Here is an 18,876-nt window from a genome sequence, read left to right on the forward strand (position 1 = left end):
GAAGAAGCAGCATTGTAAACTAAAACAGGATGTTAGATGCTGGATTTCTGGCAGTTCATGGTTAATGTGCTTGCAGGATTGCTGAGATGCAATGTACGGAAGCAGTGGCCTCTCTGCGGGGGGGAGGACTTCTGGGGAGGAACATGTCCAAAGGGAAAAAAAAGGTGTAAAAAAAGTCTCTTGTGATTGGTTGGCTGCTGATTTCCCAAGGGATCCAATTGAGTAATTGGATGGGAGGTGTAAAGCTTCCTGTGTGTTACCCCTCCCCCTCTTCCAGAAGATGCCACCTGCCTCCCCCAGACTGCAAAGCATTGGGTACCTCCTTGTGAAATGGAGAAATGTATAAACCGCACCCAGGAGCTCTCCAGTCTCTCATAGAGGGGATTTATCAGCTACAGCCAAACCTCCATTGCTGAGATATCTCCTCCCTTCCTGTCTGAGAAACGAAACAGAAAGTCCCTTCTGGATATCACTGGGGCAGCTCCACTTCCTGTTCTGGTGATAACTGTAACCGGTTTCTATTTCCCATTCATAGGAAGCTGAAGAGTTAACCCAGGCAGCATTACAAATCTTACAGAGGGTTTAACCCTTCCAATTCTGAGCATTTACAACACACCGCCATGTTTTATCTCAGACAACCTGTCAGAAATCCAATGAGCTCCTCAATGATGCTCCAATGAGGATATTAGTGATTATTCATCTTAGGATCCGGCATATGGACGTAGCAAAACTATAACAATCATTAGATCACTCTACATCAATCCATCTCCCACCCTGTATCATTCCCTCCATATCAATCACTATATTATACTTCAACAATAATGAGATCACTTATCAATCCATATATCACAAATCAATGTTACTTTGTATCAATTGTTCTGTCATTCCATATCAATCAGTAAGTCACACACACAGGAGTGAATGATACAGGGTGAGATATTGATTGATACAGAGTGAATGATACAGGGTGAGATATTGATTGATAAGCATTCAATAATTGGATTGAGATCATGTGACGAAGGAAGACGGATAGATGATGGCGTCTGATGGTTCCGTTGAGTGGAATCTGAGTGTGGATGAATCATTATCTTTATTTTGGGGAAAGATTACCAAAAACCCCCACCCACCCATTCACCTATGGTTCTGCAGGGTTAATAATATTCACATGAAGCTTCCCATCTTCCCTACTGAAGGGACACAGACCAAATTTTACCGATTGCCATGTTTTTCTGTGTGCAGATGCCACTTGCACCTGACCTCTTGTCCCCCTCCCCCCCATCATCATTTAATGATTAATATTTGTATTGCAGTCCCTATGGGTCACATTCCGACCCCCGGCCCTTCGCTGAGGTCACATGATCACGTGACTTGGTCTTCCTCCCCTAATAACTAAAAAAGCCAAAGCAATACGAAAGTTCCCAGCTGAGGAGCTTTTCCAGCACCCATCCAATTCCTTGCATAAAGTATAAGCATGTGTCACGCCAAACATATGTAAAACACAGATAATACCCGCAGACACACCCGGATATAACCCAAGGCTGCAGAAACAATAACAAAACACATAAAACCAACTCACATCAGGCCAAGCTATTCATCCATACATGTGAGACCCAAACCAGGAGGAAATCTCCATCATTTAAACCTCCAGTAACTCTCCTGGCTCCAGCTTGAACTTAATTGGTTTCACATTTTCCTGGTTCCTCCCCCATCATCATTATGGTCATCACCGGGTCTCTGTGCGCCTCCATGCAATGCAGGCAAATCATGGCTGGTGGGGTCTGTACTGGTCACATGTGATGCTTGACTCCATAATTGATTAAAAAATGTTGGGCTGGGGACAGTCAAGAGGAAAGGTCCAGCCATTCTCAATCAGGGTTTTGAGGAGCCCTAGGGTTCCTTTTAGTATGAAGGAAAGTACCCCTCTCCTTCCATCTTTACCAGACTTTAATGGGACTGAATGGGAAACCCCGCACATATCCCAGGAGGCTTCCGGCTCCCTTAGATCAGACATACGCAGAAGGAGCAGCCTGAAGCCTCCTGGATATGTGACATTGGTATCCTAGGTGGCTGGGGGTTTCCCATGCATCTGGTCAATGACAGGTCCTCTTTAAAACCATGCATCACACATGTGTGGTTAGATCAGCCCAATGGTTACTCCACAAGTTGTCAGGGCTTCCCTGAGCTCCGGAGCCTGCAGGGTTTGCTCCTTAGAATAGCTTCATGAAGACGCGGACCTGTTGTCTACAGAGTATTCTTCCCATTAGCAAACAATTCCATTTTGCGATTGATATTTAATGTACGAGGGGGAGCTGAGAAGTTCCTGGCTTTGCCCAGAAAGCAGAGAGCCCGAGTTATGAAATAACACATTTATTCCACATATTCCCCGAGACTGATGCACTTGGTACAGCGTAGTTGCAAACCATTCAAATAAAAGTCCTTTGGTTGGGCCACAAACCAGCTCTCCGCAGCATCTTTGACGTCAGAAATGTCTTCAAAACGTTGCCCCTTCAGGTGTTTCTTCAAATTCTGGATCAGATAATAGCCCGAAGGGGCCAGGTCAGGTGAGTAGGGGGGATGGTGGACCAATTGGAAACCCGGGGTGTTCAATTTGGCAACAACGTTGGACGTGTGCGCAGGTGCATTGTCCGGCAAAAAAAGATGTCCCCTTGGTCAACTTTCCACGGCGTTCAATTGCCTCCTTCAGCTGGTCCAGGAGGTTAGCATAATACTGTCTGGTGATACTAGAGCCCTGAGGTAGGTAGTCCACCAACAGAATACCGTCTTTGTCCTAGAAAACGGACGCCATGACTTTTTTGGCCGATTTCTGGGTTCGGAACTTCTTTGGCCACGGGGACCCGCTGTGGCCCCATTCCTTTGACTGTTCCTTGGTTTCAGGATCATAGATGTGGAGCCAGGTTTCATCCTCAGTCACTAACCTAGCCAAAAAGTCCTGTGCAGCTTCAAAATGGGCCAAAACGGCTTGGGATGCTTCAACTCATTCCTTCTTCTGATCACTGTTCAAACATTTCGGCATCCACTATGCTGAAAGCTTGCCATGTCTAGGATAGTGGTGATAACAAACCCAACACGCTCCCGTGAGATGTCAAGTATCTGGGCTAACTTTTTGCAGATATTCGCCGGTCTTCAATAATCAGCTCAATCATGGACATCGCCAGGTCAGTTGAGGATGGGGGGCGCTCACTGCGGGGCTCTTCTTCAATGGTGAAGTGCCCACTTTTGAAACAAGATATTTGGGTTCTGACAGTGCTGTAGGAAGGACACTTCTCCCCCAGTGTTTGTGACAGGTTGAGAGGCCAGTCTAGATGATGAAAAGATGCCCTCAGGGGTAAACTAGTCATTTCCAGGTCTGGAGATCTATTTCCTGCCCTGACCATGCTTGATGGCAGCCCTTCTTGATCTTTTTAACCTGGAGGAACCCTTAAAAAAAATGTAGGTCTTCAGGGACCCCTACTATAATTACTATATACACAGCTCACAGTATATTAGTGTGACGGACATTGGGAAGAATGTCACCCTTATAGATAGCCAAAAAGATCATTGGTGTCACTTAGATTAACCTGAAAGGAAAAAAATGCTCATTGTTCAAGAAACCCCCAGCAACCTCTGGAGGAACCCTGCTTTAAAGGTATAACATGTAATTCCTTGTTTTTCCTCTTGTAGGCAACAGTGAGCCCTATGGGTCAGAACCCTAATGCCCCACCCAGTAAAGAGAACATTGTATACTTGGGAAAAGAATTGGTCATCATTTGGTCCTCAGATACTTTTATGGCTTCCTCAGACCTTGTTGTCCATAACAATGGCCGCCAACCCTTCCGGTCCCGCAAATTACTAAAATCACCAGCTCCCTACCGCAGGGTGACATCGTTATGGTATAATCCCACCCACTCTCCCATCGCAGATCTGAGCATTCAATGGCAGAGTGGGTGGGTTGTGTTCAGGGAAATAGGCCCTCCCACTTTCCTGAGCCTAGGATCTGTAGGGGGGAGGTGGTCTACGGCTCTGGCCGGTGCATCGCCCTAGCGGGGCCCTTCTCCTGACCCCGCTGGGTGGTGCACTGGCCAGAGCCGCAGACCACCAGTTGGCAACCGCTGGTCTCTAACATCTCCTTCTGCTGGTGGGTATTTCATACGTAGGCCAATCTTCTTCCCTGAAGATCACTTCCAAAACCAGATGAGCTGCAAAAGCTCCCAGCGATGGCTCTCCTTTCCTATAGGAATCTGGTTGCTCCATTGGATGTGGGAGAGAATACTCTGCATGGAAGTGTGAGAAAGAACACAATTATGGTTGGTGGTTCTTCCTTCCAATGACAAGCTATTGAGTGAAGCTTCCATCCTTTGGGTTAGACCAAGCTGGAATTGTAGGATTATATGGCTCTAGTGGGTTTAGAAAAGTTGAGTTGTGCCTCCAATGCACCCTACCTGGGCAATTCTTGGGAGTAATTGAAGCGCTGGCTTCTACGACACATCCAAAGCTCGTCATTGCTGCTGCTGGATACAACAATGGCAGACGCAAAGGTGTTGAGAATGTTATTGGCACAAAAGTTCTGAATATTGGACTGGTCTGTATGGGAGGTATGACAGGGACAGGTATCTGTACTCTCACCAGACGCATTTAACCGAGCGCAGCATCCGGCCCTTTTCAGTAACCAGCCGGCTGTATTTGGGTGGTTACTGAAAAGTATGTTTACAGTACAGAGGCTCCACACCCAGCTTAAAAAACAAAACCTGGTGAGAACACTGAGGGAAAGAGCATTCACCCAATATTCTGGCCTAGTGACTGAGATTTGGGGACCACAGTCCATTGACCTTTCAGCAGTCTGGGCTGACAACACTCGACAAGATATAAAGAGCAGACATGATGAAAAACCACAGCACCGCCCTTTGGGCTCCTTTTAAGTGCCCCTACAAGCAGTGGGCGGGTTGTGGGTGGAGTTATGTACATATCAAAGAATGGGAGTGGTTATGTAAATTGCAAACCATGGAGGTATGTAAATATCAAAGAAAGTGGTTATGTAAAGTTCATGTCATGGGAGGAGTTATGTAAATATCAAAGCTGCTTGCAAGGTTCTATTCAGGTAGGCTGCATGTGCAAGAGGTGAGGCCCAGTCATGCCAACATAAATCTTGACATCCTCCATGGGGGGTGGGGGAAGTGGGGTCTATGTGATTTGCTGCAGTTTCTAATCCTGTCAGACACTCGAGCAGAATAAATCCCCAAGCTGCATATTTTTCCCAGTATCCTTATTGAAAGAACGATTTACGTTTCCATTACAACAACAAACACCGAAAAATCACAAAAAGAAAACTTTATTTGTAAACCACCATAAAACATTCCCAAGTGCTCAGTATCATCACACATCCGCAGTGTCCCTCCTTCGCTGGCCAATTCTCAGCGATGTAACGGGTCATCCCATTGGCTACATCCCATCATTAGTGCCAGGCCCAGGAAGAACTCTGGGGAGGAAAACAAAGTTCATTATATGGTCAAGTTGGTGAGTTGCATCAAATTGTTATCTTGTTTATGTTCGTATGCCAACATCTTTGTGCCAATACTACTTCCTTTATTTGCTTCCCCTTTTGGTCTTTTATCATCTGTTTACTAGATGTAAAGCATTCCTGTTGATCCTGGCAGAAATCCAGAGCAAATAACTTTCTGTGCAGACTTATCTACATTGTTCTTTCAGGACTACAGAACCCCACTCCCTCCATGGTATAGCCACTCCAAGATGCAGCCTTTTGTATTGTTATCCCTGCAGACACCATGTTTTCTATTCTGTGCTATCATCTTCTAATCTTTCATCACAGGGAGCAGAAACGTGAAAGGATCGATCTGTAAAGTGGCTGTAATGCAGCCGGCAGTCTCCTGGAATAGGAGTCTAGTCTGCAATTCCCTTCCCCCAGTCTTTAATGATGCTTATTGTACCTTTCATCACATGATTTCTAATAAAAGTGACCCCCTTGGTGTTAGGAGTAACTGTGGATCTTGGTCATACAGCCATAACAGATACACCTATCCTTCCCTTGACTTGGGGCACTAAGGGTATTCTACATTCGAAGGTATGCCAATAACAAACCTGGAGTGTAACTACTGCATAGCTTTCTTCACAGAGGAGACAATCTCCAGGGGGTCAGGAAACTTCAGCTTGCGAGGGGGACCCTTTTTAATCCCTGTCCAGATTTCCATACCTGTTGGAAACAAAAATAATAAAAAAAAAAAAGTGAAAAAAATCCTGACTTTCCCTGTTTTAACAAGTAAATTAAATGCATAAAAACTTTCTGTGCCCATAACATTCCTTATTTTAGAGCCAGCAGCATCATCACCCAATGTCTGGTTTTCTCTGGAATGATGACAGATCATAGATACTGGGAAAGGCCAGCAGGTGGCAGCATATAGCTTCCTCAGCCTGAGCGCAAACAAGTTGGCTGGCTAATGGGAGGAGTTATGCAAATTAAAAATGCTATTTGGAGGTGTGGCAGTACCATAGTGGGCATTTCTAAACATTTAAATGCAAATCTTCACTGGTTGTCCCGCCCACTGTACAAAACTCCTCCCAACTTCAACAATCCTGAACTTATTGAACCAATGACAGGACAGCTGTTATGGACATATAAGTTTGGTCTTACTTTTTCCATCCTCATGGTGCAGAGTCACCTCAAAGCTCCCTCTTCGGGGTTTGTTGGGGTTCAGCTCAATCACCATTTCTGGAAAACTGGATAAGATGGCATCCTTCAGACCATTCGCCGCCCGGCCATAAACTCGTCAACTGGTACTGCAAGGATAAATAAAAATATATATTGGAGCAGAGAGAAACAATCACCTTGGGCATGTAAGAGTGCTGTGAAGGTCCTGGTGGGACGATGTGCCATGCTGATTTAAATGTGCTGTGTGGCAGAGCTGTGTAAAAGTCAGGACAGTCCAACAAGGGCCCTACCACCAATGCTGCAGCCCATTGGGGGCCACCAACATTCCAATACCAGGGGGTACTGCCACCATATTTATTACTATAGTGCAAATGATGGCAGGCAATACAATGAAAACAAGTGCTAAAAATTAAGTTTGCAGAATATAAACGCTGGTATGATTGAAAAATAATAAAGATTAAAAGAAAAAAAAATTATATGTTAGAGCATCATTTAAATAAAGATTTTATAATTCAAAACAACAAACAAAAGATTACCATAAAAACAGATTTTTCAGTATATCTACTCTAAACACACTGTATATGTGTCAGGACAAGGTATAAACAAAGATTTCTTTATAAAAAGACAAAAATGTCACCATGGAGACAGATTTATATCTATTCTAACACACTAAATATGCATCAGACACGATATAAATAAAGATTTCTGTATTCAAAAGATTAAAAAAAAACACAAAATGTCACTATGGAAACAGATATATATATATATATATATATCTCTATTTTTGTTCTACACAGAATAAGTCAGTGGAAGCGGCGACCAGAATATTTATATAACACAGAGAGCCTTCTATAGCGCTGCCATGGTAGCTGGGGAGCCTCACCAGTGCTCAATGACGATTCTATCCCCGGCAGGGCTCTCAGCCTTCTCCTTTTTTCCTTTCTCGGCCTCTTCGTCCAATTTTCTCTTCCTCCCACGTGTCGCCATTGCTACAGAACTCCGCTCTCTATGCGCGCTCCCGACACTTTTCCCGCCTTATTACCTGATCGACGTCACTACAGCGATAAGTGAAATGGAGATAGGGCGCCCCCAGGCGAAGAAAAAGTGGAGCGCAATCTTCTTGCCGTGGGGAATGTGAGCGCTTGCCATCTGGTGGTGGGAGGTAATTACTGCACATCTGACTCTAGCCAACCTTCAAGAGCCTGCATGTTCCTGGAAGCAGAAAGAGGAAGACTATTTAACACAAACAAACAAAATCAGATCTGGGCTCCGTTGACATAGAACATCTCCTTATTTCTTTCATAATAAATGTGCATACATATAAATGATAGGCAGAGGAGTGCAGAGGTGGCCCCATTCCCCCAAATGGAAGCCAACATTGAAAACTTTTTGCATCTTACTTTAAGCTTTAATATATAAAATCAGCTGTCACTTTATAGTATTGCCATTGGCCCCTTTTCTACAGCAATAAAAAAGGTCATGTAAGGAGGTGAAGGGAGAGGCATGGGAGCTGGGCCGGCACCGACATTAAATATAATGCATGTCATAATGTGTAATGGAAAGTAACCCGAAGTAACCAATCAGACAGGGGCAGAATTCTATAAGGTTCAGCCCTGATGGGGGCCATTCTGTACCCATTCTCTTGCGGAGCCCTCATATAAAACCAATCCCCTCTCTGATTGGTTGCTTTGAGACATTTTGCACCCATTGACATTTATAAAGATGTCCCCTTGTTGTCTATGGAAGCCCCCCTCCCCCGATGTGGTTCCAAAATTTCTCAGAAACGCTCCAATGAATGGGAACCTTTGTACCCAGAGATCTCTAATCTTAATCCTTCCTATGAAACGTGTCGGTGATGGGAATTCGGAGCTGACAATAGAAACTATTGAGGTCGCTGAGTTCCTTTTTATTCGCTCTGTGCTGCAATTGTCTTCATTTAAAGCGAACCCAACAATCAGATTTTATGGAAGGTGCAGAATGTATTGATTGGCTCTTAGAGGTCACATGACCCTGGCAATGCCTTGCTCCTCCAGAAGAACGGAACCATCTGTAATTGGGCATCTTTCAGGGTTTACTATTCTCTGCCAAACCTTCGCCCCTGCTGCACCTTATCACCTTGTGTTATAATGTTGCAGTCTGATCACTGCAGGAGAGACTGAGGCAATGCTTGTTCCTGCCTGCAGCAGACTGATAACATCTCAGCCTGGTGCATTTTAGTAGAAAAAGGCAAATCAATGACTAACAAGGACCTGTGCATGGAATATATTGAATGCATATTGAAGGGTGGTAATGACGGATCTATAAAATGCGACCAATGTACTCCCCATGCATGCAGCAGAATACATTGCAAATTCTTGCATCAATTGGTTCTAGATGAGAGCTATGGAAGTGCAATGGGAATTAAAAGCTCCTTTATCCTAACTTCTTCCAGCATTGTGATTGGCCAGACTGCAATGATGCAATTCCTGCACATGCAGGAGTTCATTCAGCTGGCAGCCAGGTATGCAGGGATCATAGACTGCATTGTACATATACAGCTCAGTGTAAATTATGGGGAAAATTATCAACAATTTGTTTTATTGCAGAAAGGACATCGCATGCTCGCATTTGTAGGTGTACTTCAACTGAAAAGCATGCGTGATGTGCGTTAAATGCATGCGATTAAAGCGCGGCTGATGTCAGGGGCGATGAACCTTTAGTTGTTCTTTCGGTGTCCCTCCTGAACCTCTTTACCCATAAGAACCCCATAGGGCCCATGCACACTTTACCATGCATCGCATGAGGGCAGCCCACGCATTTCAATGGGTTGGCCAATGCAACCTGCATTCATTTCAGCAGCACCCAGCAATGCACTATAACCCATCGCCATGCGGTGCAGAGAAACGCCCTGGAAAGGTGCATTGGGGAGCCGTTAGGTATAAATTGCTCTGCAGCATGCAATGCATTACTGGCTGGCTGGGTTATCGTTGCTGCAGCACATTAATGGTAATGGGCTCCGATAAATGATAAAATCTCCTGGAACCCCTCAGTCTATTATGTGATCCGCAGCTCACAGTGTGGCAACGAATGGCAGAAGCAAAAAATTCTCACAATTTACATTGGTGCTCAGCGAGAACAATATTGTTGCATATTTTGTTGCTGTCCGAAAACTACTTTTGGACAAAACCAACTGGCGCCCCAGGCAAATATGAATTTAGGTCCCTAAATGCACAGCATTTCAGGTTCTTGTTACCCCTGTCATTCTGCCATGGAGAAGGTGAGGACAATGAGCAATTCCCCTTACCTTAAAACAGTCTCAGAGTACTTGCAGACAAATTGTGGCAAATATGAAGTGGGGACCCTAAATGCACAGCACTCTAAGTACCAGTTACCCCTGCTATTCTGTCACTTGGGGCCATTGAGAAGGAGAGGGCAAAAGACAATTGTCCCTTGCCCTAAAACTTAACCTTAATCATTGCAAACAAAATGTGGCCCCAGGCAAATATAAACGGAGGGCCCTAAGAGCACAGCACTCGAGATAACAGTTACCCCTGCAGTGGGAGGAGAGGGCAGTGGGCAACTGTCCCTTACCCTAAAACTGGCCCTGGGGTCCCATCATGCCTATAACTTACCCCCATGATCATGCTGCTGGGGAAGCACAAAGGGGCTTTAATGCCCAGCATTGCAGCTCCCAGCTAATATGTCCATTGGGACTCTGGAGAAGGTGGGACCCCTGGGCAATTGCCCAGTTTTCCCTATCCTAAACAGGGCCCTTTTGGCACTGCTGAGATGAACAGAGGGAACTTTAAGCTGGCGTGCCAATCCACCCAGTGGTAATCAGCAGTAGCCAATGGAAGAACTCCAAACGTACCAATGGGCAAATATGATTTAGATACCTTGGTGGCCTCAGGGGGCAGAACCACTGGGGACTTCTACCAAAACCCCTTTTGGAAAAACCCTGATTTCCAACCTCTGTATTGATTTAATACAGAATTATGAAGTTTATATGCGATTATTATCATTAACAACCGAATTCATTGTTTATTAATCGTCTTTCTTTCATTCATTAACCTAAAAAGAGAAGAATCCTAAGGAGAAGTGATGACTACGTTATGGGGACTTTCATTTCCCAATTGTTCAGTAATGCGAACACGTGACACGTTTCATGAAGCCTGGACATTCTTAGAGTGAAGTCTGCAGATATTCCGTCCTCGCAACTCCTCCAAGAGAGTCGCCGGCCAATCTTTGGACCACGGCAGGAGCTTGGCATCAACCTAAAGGCATCCATCAATAGGGCCTGAAGGAGATCACTCTGCAGTACAAGGTAAGTCCTAAAGGGGGGGCTGCCTAAAATCTTCCCACTGTCCTGCTTACATATTTTGAATGAACAAACTCCATCCAGACAGATTCATTCCCTGACCCCTACAGGAGCACTTAGTTTGTGATGGTTCTCCCTCCACCATTGCCCTATGGAGCTGGCTTTGTCTAATGAAGGACCTTCTTAGTTGGTTTGTGGATAAGTAAGGAAGCCATAGGATAAGTCGGGTACAGGTGCTCCCCATAATGCGACTTTTAATGAAGTCCTCCAAAGGTTCCTGGATTTGTGTGCCCAAATTGCCATCAAAGTGATGAATCCATCTCTCCTTCTCGAAACATTGAGATGTGGTTAAGAAAAGGGACAGTCCCTTGGTGCCACATTTGGAGGATCATACAAAGAAGTTCTTGGCACAATCTCTGCAGACGTCTAATCTTCAGCATGTTTGATAATTGTTGAGTTTCATTTTTTATAATTTTAGATCTCAGAAAACTGATCGTCCACAACTTCCTTCTTTTCGGCAAGGAACTGAAATTAGGGTCTAAAGGTCTGGGGCTCATCCACAATGATGGCAGCAATCCTGTCTGATCTCATCGCCTGGTCTTTACTCATTCAAGGTGAGCTATAAGAACCCAAATGGTACTTTGTGGAAAGTACCAAAAAGTTATACAAAGTAACAAGAAAAGGTGGACAATATGTTGTCTTCTGATCTTACTCTTTGTTTTGTTACTCTACACCAAGGTTTCTCAACCAGGGTTCCATGGAACCATTAGGGCTCCTCCAGTCCTTGACCAATGGATCTTGAACTCCAGACCAATGATCATTTTTGCTATCAATGGGAAGAATGTCACCCCTACAGAAGAATATTGGTCAGTGGTGAGAAGTCCAAATTGGTCATGGCTCAAGGAATCCCTAGCAACCTCTAGAGGAACCCCAAGGTTCCACAGAACTCTAGTTGAGAAACACTGACCTACACTATCACCAGAGTGTTGTCATAAGAAGTCCAATTGATACCTTTTTCTTGATGTGTTTTGGTTACACAGTGGCCTCCGGGTACCTTTTTGGGCCAAAACAAGTGACTGGACCACTTGGGGGATCAGTGACGGTGTCGTGTTACTACGATCCCATACCTGCAAACATCCATAGCAGGAAGTATTGGTGCAAGGAGCAAAGAGCTGATTGTTACACCGTCGTATCCACCACTCCATATGTCAACCAAAAGTATGGGAATCAAAGCCTGCAAGACTTCAGGAATCACTTCACCATTAATATAACAAATCTTCAACAGAAAGATACTGGAATATATCGATGTGGCATTGGAAACAAAAACAATTTTCACTATTATGTTGTGAATGTGACCATCTCGCAAGGTGAGCTCCAATTCAATGTCATGTGTTTTAGTATGCTATGATAAGGGAAGGAGAATCAAAAGGGCCCATTCATTGTCTGTTGTAGAACACAACGGCAGACAAGGACAGGACAGACCAGTTTGGATCTCAACAGTCTGTAGCTGCTCATTATATGCAGGGCTTTACAGATTCATTTTTGTGAGGAACTCACAAATTACTTGCCCTTACCATGGTCATAGTCAGGATATATTTTTCGGGGAAGTCAGACAACTTATCAGTATGTTTTTGGCATATGGGAGGAAACTGGAAAAAACATATAAACTCAATGCACATGGTGTCTTGGCTTAGATTTGAACCAGGGACCTCATTGTTGTAAGATGAGAGTGGTAGCCACTGATTTTATTAATACACACACTGTAGAACCAAAAGTCAACTGGCCATCATACTCATATGAGCTTGTTGGTCATCCAATTCCATAGACAATAATTTGGAGTTGCCACCAATGACATCTTCCACTTCTGTGGAAGGATTTTTCCAAGATAATAGAGGGTGTTTGTGGGACTTTGTGCCCATTTGTAAGGTCAGGTACTGTTGGGTGAGAATATTGGGCTCACAGTTGGCATTCAGTAGGGTTGAGGTCAGGGCTCCGTGCAGGACATCCAAGTTCCTCCAAACCAAACTGGTGATACCATGGTCAAATGGAGCTGGCTTTGTACACTTCACCAAAGTGCCTTCGCCAAAGGTTCCTCCACAATAGAAAGGGTATTCTATGTGTATTTGAAGATGGCTTTGTGGCAGAGTCTTGGGGGAATACATAAGGGCCTTCCCTAAATTGTGACCACAAGGGTTAAGTGTAGGACCTTTGAGTTCCTCCACACCCAACTGGTGACACAATGTCTTTATGGAGCTGGTTTTGTAGACAGGGGAACAGCCATGGTGAGACAGTAAAGGGCCTTCACCCAACTGTGACCACAAAGGATGAGGTTAGGACTCTGGGGAGGACACCTGAGGTTCTCCACACCACAATGGACAACACATATCTTCACGAAGCTGGCTCTGTACACATGCTGGAATATTAAACATTAAACTTCACCAACATTTCTACATGGAGTTGGCTTTGAGCCACAGTCTTAAGGGGAACACAAAAGGGTCTTCATGAAAATGTGATCCCAAGGGTTGAAGGTGATATGCAGGAGTTTCGCCATACAACACTGGTCACACCTTGTCATTATATGGCTGGTTCTGTACACAGGGGCACAGTCAGGGTGGAACATTAAAGGGTCTTCGTCAATCTGTGACCACTAGGGTTGAAGTCAGGGCTTTGTGAAGGACATTCAGGTTCCTCCACCCCACATTGGTCAACCCATGTCTATATGGATCTGGCTTTGTACTTTGTCTTCATTGTGCTTTTTCCTTTCATCATTATTGTAAATATTTCTTTTTGGCGCAATGATAAGTTTAGGCTCATGGTATCTTTATAGGAAAAAAGGTTCCTTCCTCCTCTGAAGTCCTTATCGGAAAACTCAGAGACTCCCTCGTTATTCACTGCCCGGCTCCCCAGACGCTTCATAATGAGAGCCTCTACTGGTGTAAATTGAGCAACACCAAATTTGCAGTCTGTGACACCATCATCAATAGTTCCGGGCAGGTCAACAGTCGCTTTTGGGGGAGAGTCCTGATCCAGAAAGAAAGGAATACGACCGGCTTCAATGTACTCGTAAATGACCTCAGAATGACCGATTCTGGATTCTACCATTGCGGAGTGCGTGTGCTTCTCGAAGATTCAGAGTGGAAAGATGTTTACCTCTTTATATTGAATGGTAAGAGTCCCTGAGTCCCAAATCAACACTCCAATGTGCAATTCATGTCTACTACAAATCATGCTGTGAAAGCTAACTAACGGGGAGTCAAGCACGGTACCAATACATTGAACAGAAGCTTGCTCAGGAACATGGGTTAGACTCATGGCAGACCGGTGAAAAAATAAAAACCAGGACAGGGCAAGGTCAGAAAGCAAACCAACTGCACAAAAAAACTGAACTATTATTTAGACATTGGGACTAAATTAGGTGATTAATGAGGGTCAGGTGTGCAGGTAGTGTGTTGTAGTGCACAAACTGTCCATAGGTGGCGATGATAAGCTATTCCGGTATCTCATAATCGTCTACAGACCTTATACCCGTATAACGGACTCTTCTATTGGTGGGCTCTGGATCTGGTGATGCACGGTGGGTAACCTGTCCCTTTCAGCCTCTCCATTCGGTCACCTTGTATGTCTCCATTGTTTGTTTTTGTGTGCCATAATTATATTGTTTTTTGTGAACCTTTAATTTTTTTTAGAGCCAAGCAAAAAGATAATAAGTAAGCTGACGACAATTAGCGGATCTCTTCAAGCCAAGTGTTGGGTCCCCCCAGACTTTGGCCCTGGAGCTCGGACCTCCTGGTGTAAATGGAGCCCCACCGGGTGTTCACCTCTCATAGACTCCAATGGATTCATTCAGGAAAGTTTTAAAAACAGAATAAACCTCACAGCTGACAACTCCACCGACAGAGCGTACACGGTTGTCATGAACCATATGGAAGTGGAGGATTCCGGATCGTATTGGTGCATTACCACCGAAGGACTGAAGGTGGAGTCATCGTCCATCATGGTCGATGTGTTGGGTAAGGATTTTATGTAAATGGTAACATTACAAAGTGATGAAATATTGTCACATGACTCACAATTTATCATTCCTATTTGCTTGGCATGACAGCTGCCACAACCAAGCTCTACCCCAGCTATACCAGCAGCATAGAAGCAAACAGCATCAGTACAAGTCCGACGGGCCGGTTCCCTGTTACAGGTACAGTTCATATACTGCCACACAAAACCATCACTTCTTGTCCTTAATATGACAGCGCCATCTTTACTGAGGGATTAGTTGGAATTAGAACTTGGATCATTCGTGTAAACCTGCCAGTATTCTGCATGCTTCAGCCTGTGTTTGTTCATGTCTCACACACACATCAGCCCCCCTCTACCGCCATCTGAGCAAAGTGCCAAAAAGGGGCATTTACCATCTCACCAGTCTAAAGCTTCAAAAGCTTGGCTACTGTTTCTTTCAGGGTCAAAATTAGTGAATTCCAATATGTTTATTGTTTTCCACATAATACTAATAATAATAATAATGTGCACAATGCTGAGATATATGGTCTTCCTGAGAATTGACATTTATTATTGTCTCTGCACTATGCAGGTACTACTACAGTGCTGTACTCAAAAACCAGCACCAGAGGGCAGCCAAGCACAACATTCACTACAGTGTCCACTATCCTTCTGAATTCTACAGACAGCAGACAAGGTTGGCAGGGCTTTAACACCTTCTTTTCTTTCTAGATCTGTATTATCTAATTTTGTACCTAAATTGGAACTCAAAAGGATATTTTGTACATAGCTATATCAGTTCTTTATTTGAGATGCTGTTGTTTCTGCTCTGTGCAGGTACTACTACAGTGTTGTACCCAAAATCCACCAGCAGAAGGCAAGCCAGTACAGTATTCCATAGGGTGTCCTCTATCTCATCAACATCAACAGACAGCAGACAAGGTTGGTAGGTCAGTTCTAAAAGCTTTAATAGTTTCTTGTAGATCTGTATGATAAAATCCTATATTACCAAAGGATAAAGACTCTCAATGGGAACCTACAAGGACATTTGTAATGCAATTTTTTGCACAATATGAGTATATTAGTTCTTTATTTCAAATTATGGTAATTGTTTCTTTTTTGTGTAGTTACTACTACAGTGTTGTACCCAAAATCCACCAGCAGAGGGCAGGCCAGCACAGAATTCCATAGGGTGTCCTCTATCTCTTCAACATCTACAGAAAGCAGACAAGGTTGGTAGGGCCATGCTATAAGCTTTAACACTTCCTTGTAAATCTGTATTACCTTATCTTGTTTTACCAGAGAAAATGGATCCCAAATTAAGGCCAACATGGACATTTTGTATTACAAAGTTATCTACAATATGGATATATTGTATAGGTTTATAAAAAATGTATTACCTCTGCTCTGTGCTATTACTATAATGCTGTATTCTAAATCCCCCAGCAGAGGGCAGTCCAGTACAGAATTCCATAGCGGATCCTAAATCCTTCTAAGCTCAAAAAGTCAGCAGTACAGTGTGAGGTCTCACCAATCTATAACTACAGCAGCTCTGCCCATTTTCTCTTCCTCCGTGGACATCCTTCAAGGTTAACAAGTTCATATTTTTTGCAGGATACAATGCTTTAATTATTTTTCACTTCTCTGTGCAGATACAACTACAGTGCTGTTCTCAAAATCAACCAGCAGAGGGCAGGGGAGTACAGAATTCAATACAGTGTCCTCTAAACCTCTAAACTCTACAGACAGTAGACAAGGTTGGTAGGACCATGCCATGAGCTCCAACACTTTCTTCTTGGTCTATATTATTTTTTCTTTCGTTACCAGCACAGATGGAATTCTAAATGGAAACCACCAAGAATATAATGTATTTCACTTTAGTGCACAAAATGGAAGTTTTTTTTTTTTTTTTGATAATCAATTTATTTTTCCTGCTCTGTGCAGATACTACTACAGTGCTGTTCTCAAAATCAACCAGCAGAGGGCAGGGGAGTACAGAATTATATACAGCATCCTCTAAGCCTCTAAACTCTACAGACAACAGACAAGGTTGGTAGGTCAATACTATAAGCTTTAACACTAGAAACCCATAAGAACATTAGGTAATGCAATATTATGGAAACATGGCTGTATTAGTGCTTTATATGAAATACAATTGTCTGCTTTGCTCAGATACAACTACATTGCAGTACCTAACATCCACCATCAGAGGGCAGGGAAGTACAGTATTCAGCAGGTTGTCCTCCATCCCTCCAAGCTCTACAGACCCCAAGGTCGATAGAGCCATAGTGAAAACTTTAAGACTTTCTTGTAATCTGACTTGAATGGGACCCCACAGTTGTTTCGTAAGTAAGCATTTAAACATCCTTATATGCATATTACTCACACATAAGCCATAAACAGCCCAGGGGTGGGGTCTCGTCATAGGAAGCTGTGATTAGTTCATATGGTGGAGTGACATCATACGTAAGGTTTTCATTGGCACAATGTTGGCTCTTTTATGATTGGTTAGTATATGGAAGACCCCATTGTATCCAAATGGGTGACCAAGGTCTCTTTAGAGCCTTTAGAGCGCCTCTTAGTTGATATAACTATTATAACTTATTACAGATGACCACCGTTATATATTTCTGTCCTGTAAACAGATTCTGGTTAATTAGTTTCTAATCATTTGCAGACACTAATACAACCCAGGACAGTAGTACAGACAGTGTGACCGTCTCACCCATCTCTAGCCACAGCCACCCTGCTCCTCCTTCTCCCGGAGTCACCCTGCAAGGTTAGTGAGGTCACATTTTGCACAATACAAAGATATCAGTGCTCCAAGTGTAAAAACATTAATTATTGTCTGATGTATGCAGGTAATACTACAGCGCTGTACTCAAAACCCACCAGCAGAGGGCAGGCCAGCACAACATTCCATAGGGTGTCCCCTAATCCTCCAACCTCTACAAACAGCAGACAAGGTTGGTAGGACCATTCTATAAGTTTGAATGCTTTCCTGTAGATCTGTATTATCCAGTTGTGTATTATAAACAGTCAAATGCAAAATATGGAGATATCAGTTCTTTATTTGAGATGTGTTGCTTCTGCTTTGTGCAGATACCACTACAGTGTTAAACTCAAAATCCACCAGCAGAGGGCAGGCCAGCACAGATTTCAGCAGGTTGTCTTCTATCCCTCCAACCTCTACAGACAGCAGACAAGGTTGGAAGGTCCATGCTTAAAACTATAACACTTTCTTGTAAATCTGTATTAATATCTAATGTTGTACTACCAAAAAAAAAGCTAACAACAACGAAAAAAAAAAAATCTGCACAATATGAAGACGATATTATTAACAGAATCCAGTAAACCATTAACCAGTGTTTCATTATGGTGACAGCTCCATGTCATTTTTTTTTTCCTAGAGAACTTGACAATGTCTTACACAAGGGTGGCCACCAGAGGGCAGACTAGATTACCATCTACACCTGCTACATCCTCTGCCTCTGGTCCAGGTGATAACCAAGGTGTGCTCTTTATAGATATACAATACTTCATTTGAAATCTGCCCTTCTGTCTTCTCTCTAGTCTTGCACAGTTGTACCGGCTCTTCTCTTGGACTGAATTGGTTTGCTATGATTTCACTGCACACTGTGAGCTTCTCATAATGTACATCAGAAGCTGCAGCAAATCAGATAGACCCGCCCCATTTCCTGGCTGAAGTTACAGCCTGTCCCTGGCTCCACCCCTTTTATCCATTGGATTTCAGTTATTTAATAATGGAGGTCCAGCATCACATATGATTGTTAGGTAGGGTGGTCTGCATGCAAATACAGCCTGCCTAGGGATGCCAACTTCTCTAGACTGACATCCACCCATGATGGTGTATTCATCTTCCTCGGAGCCAGGCCACTGCTAGCATCAGGGCTGAGGTTAGTGA

At 43.7% G+C, this 18,876-nt stretch overlaps 2 protein-coding genes and 2 long non-coding RNA genes across 4 annotated transcripts; 3 read left to right on the forward strand and 1 right to left on the reverse strand.

The window, feature by feature from the left end:
• Positions 1-5,310: 5,310 nt before the first annotated feature.
• Positions 5,311-7,703, reverse strand: SELENOH (selenoprotein H). The gene is made up of 4 exons (XM_072425744.1): positions 7,545-7,703; positions 6,644-6,789; positions 6,094-6,205; positions 5,311-5,473 (listed from the first exon to the last, which is right to left on the reverse strand). Exons 1-3 carry the CDS (start codon positions 7,646-7,648, stop codon positions 6,105-6,107), a joined length of 351 nt encoding a protein of 116 aa, XP_072281845.1. The 5' UTR covers positions 7,649-7,703; the 3' UTR covers positions 5,311-5,473; positions 6,094-6,104.
• Positions 7,704-10,854: 3,151 nt separating this feature from the next.
• Positions 10,855-14,306, forward strand: LOC140340547 (polymeric immunoglobulin receptor-like). The gene is made up of 4 exons (XM_072425818.1): positions 10,855-10,964; positions 11,437-11,572; positions 11,999-12,325; positions 13,786-14,306. Exons 2-4 carry the CDS (start codon positions 11,521-11,523, stop codon positions 14,136-14,138), a joined length of 732 nt encoding a protein of 243 aa, XP_072281919.1. The 5' UTR covers positions 10,855-10,964; positions 11,437-11,520; the 3' UTR covers positions 14,139-14,306.
• Positions 14,307-16,076: 1,770 nt separating this feature from the next.
• LOC140340549 (uncharacterized) lies at positions 16,077-16,984 on the forward strand. Its single transcript, XR_011922671.1, has 3 exons — positions 16,077-16,183; positions 16,604-16,708; positions 16,896-16,984. It is a non-coding gene; the product is annotated as an uncharacterized lncRNA (long non-coding RNA).
• A 508-nt stretch (positions 16,985-17,492) lies between these two features.
• On the forward strand, positions 17,493-18,219 carry LOC140340548 (uncharacterized). The gene is made up of 3 exons (XR_011922670.1): positions 17,493-17,730; positions 17,813-17,917; positions 18,054-18,219. It is a non-coding gene; the product is annotated as an uncharacterized lncRNA (long non-coding RNA).
• The last annotated feature ends 657 nt before the right edge of the window (positions 18,220-18,876 follow it).

The sequence above is a fragment of the Pyxicephalus adspersus genome, chromosome 11 (genome assembly GCF_032062135.1).
Source record: "Pyxicephalus adspersus chromosome 11, UCB_Pads_2.0, whole genome shotgun sequence".
NCBI lineage: Eukaryota > Metazoa > Chordata > Amphibia > Anura > Pyxicephalidae > Pyxicephalus > Pyxicephalus adspersus.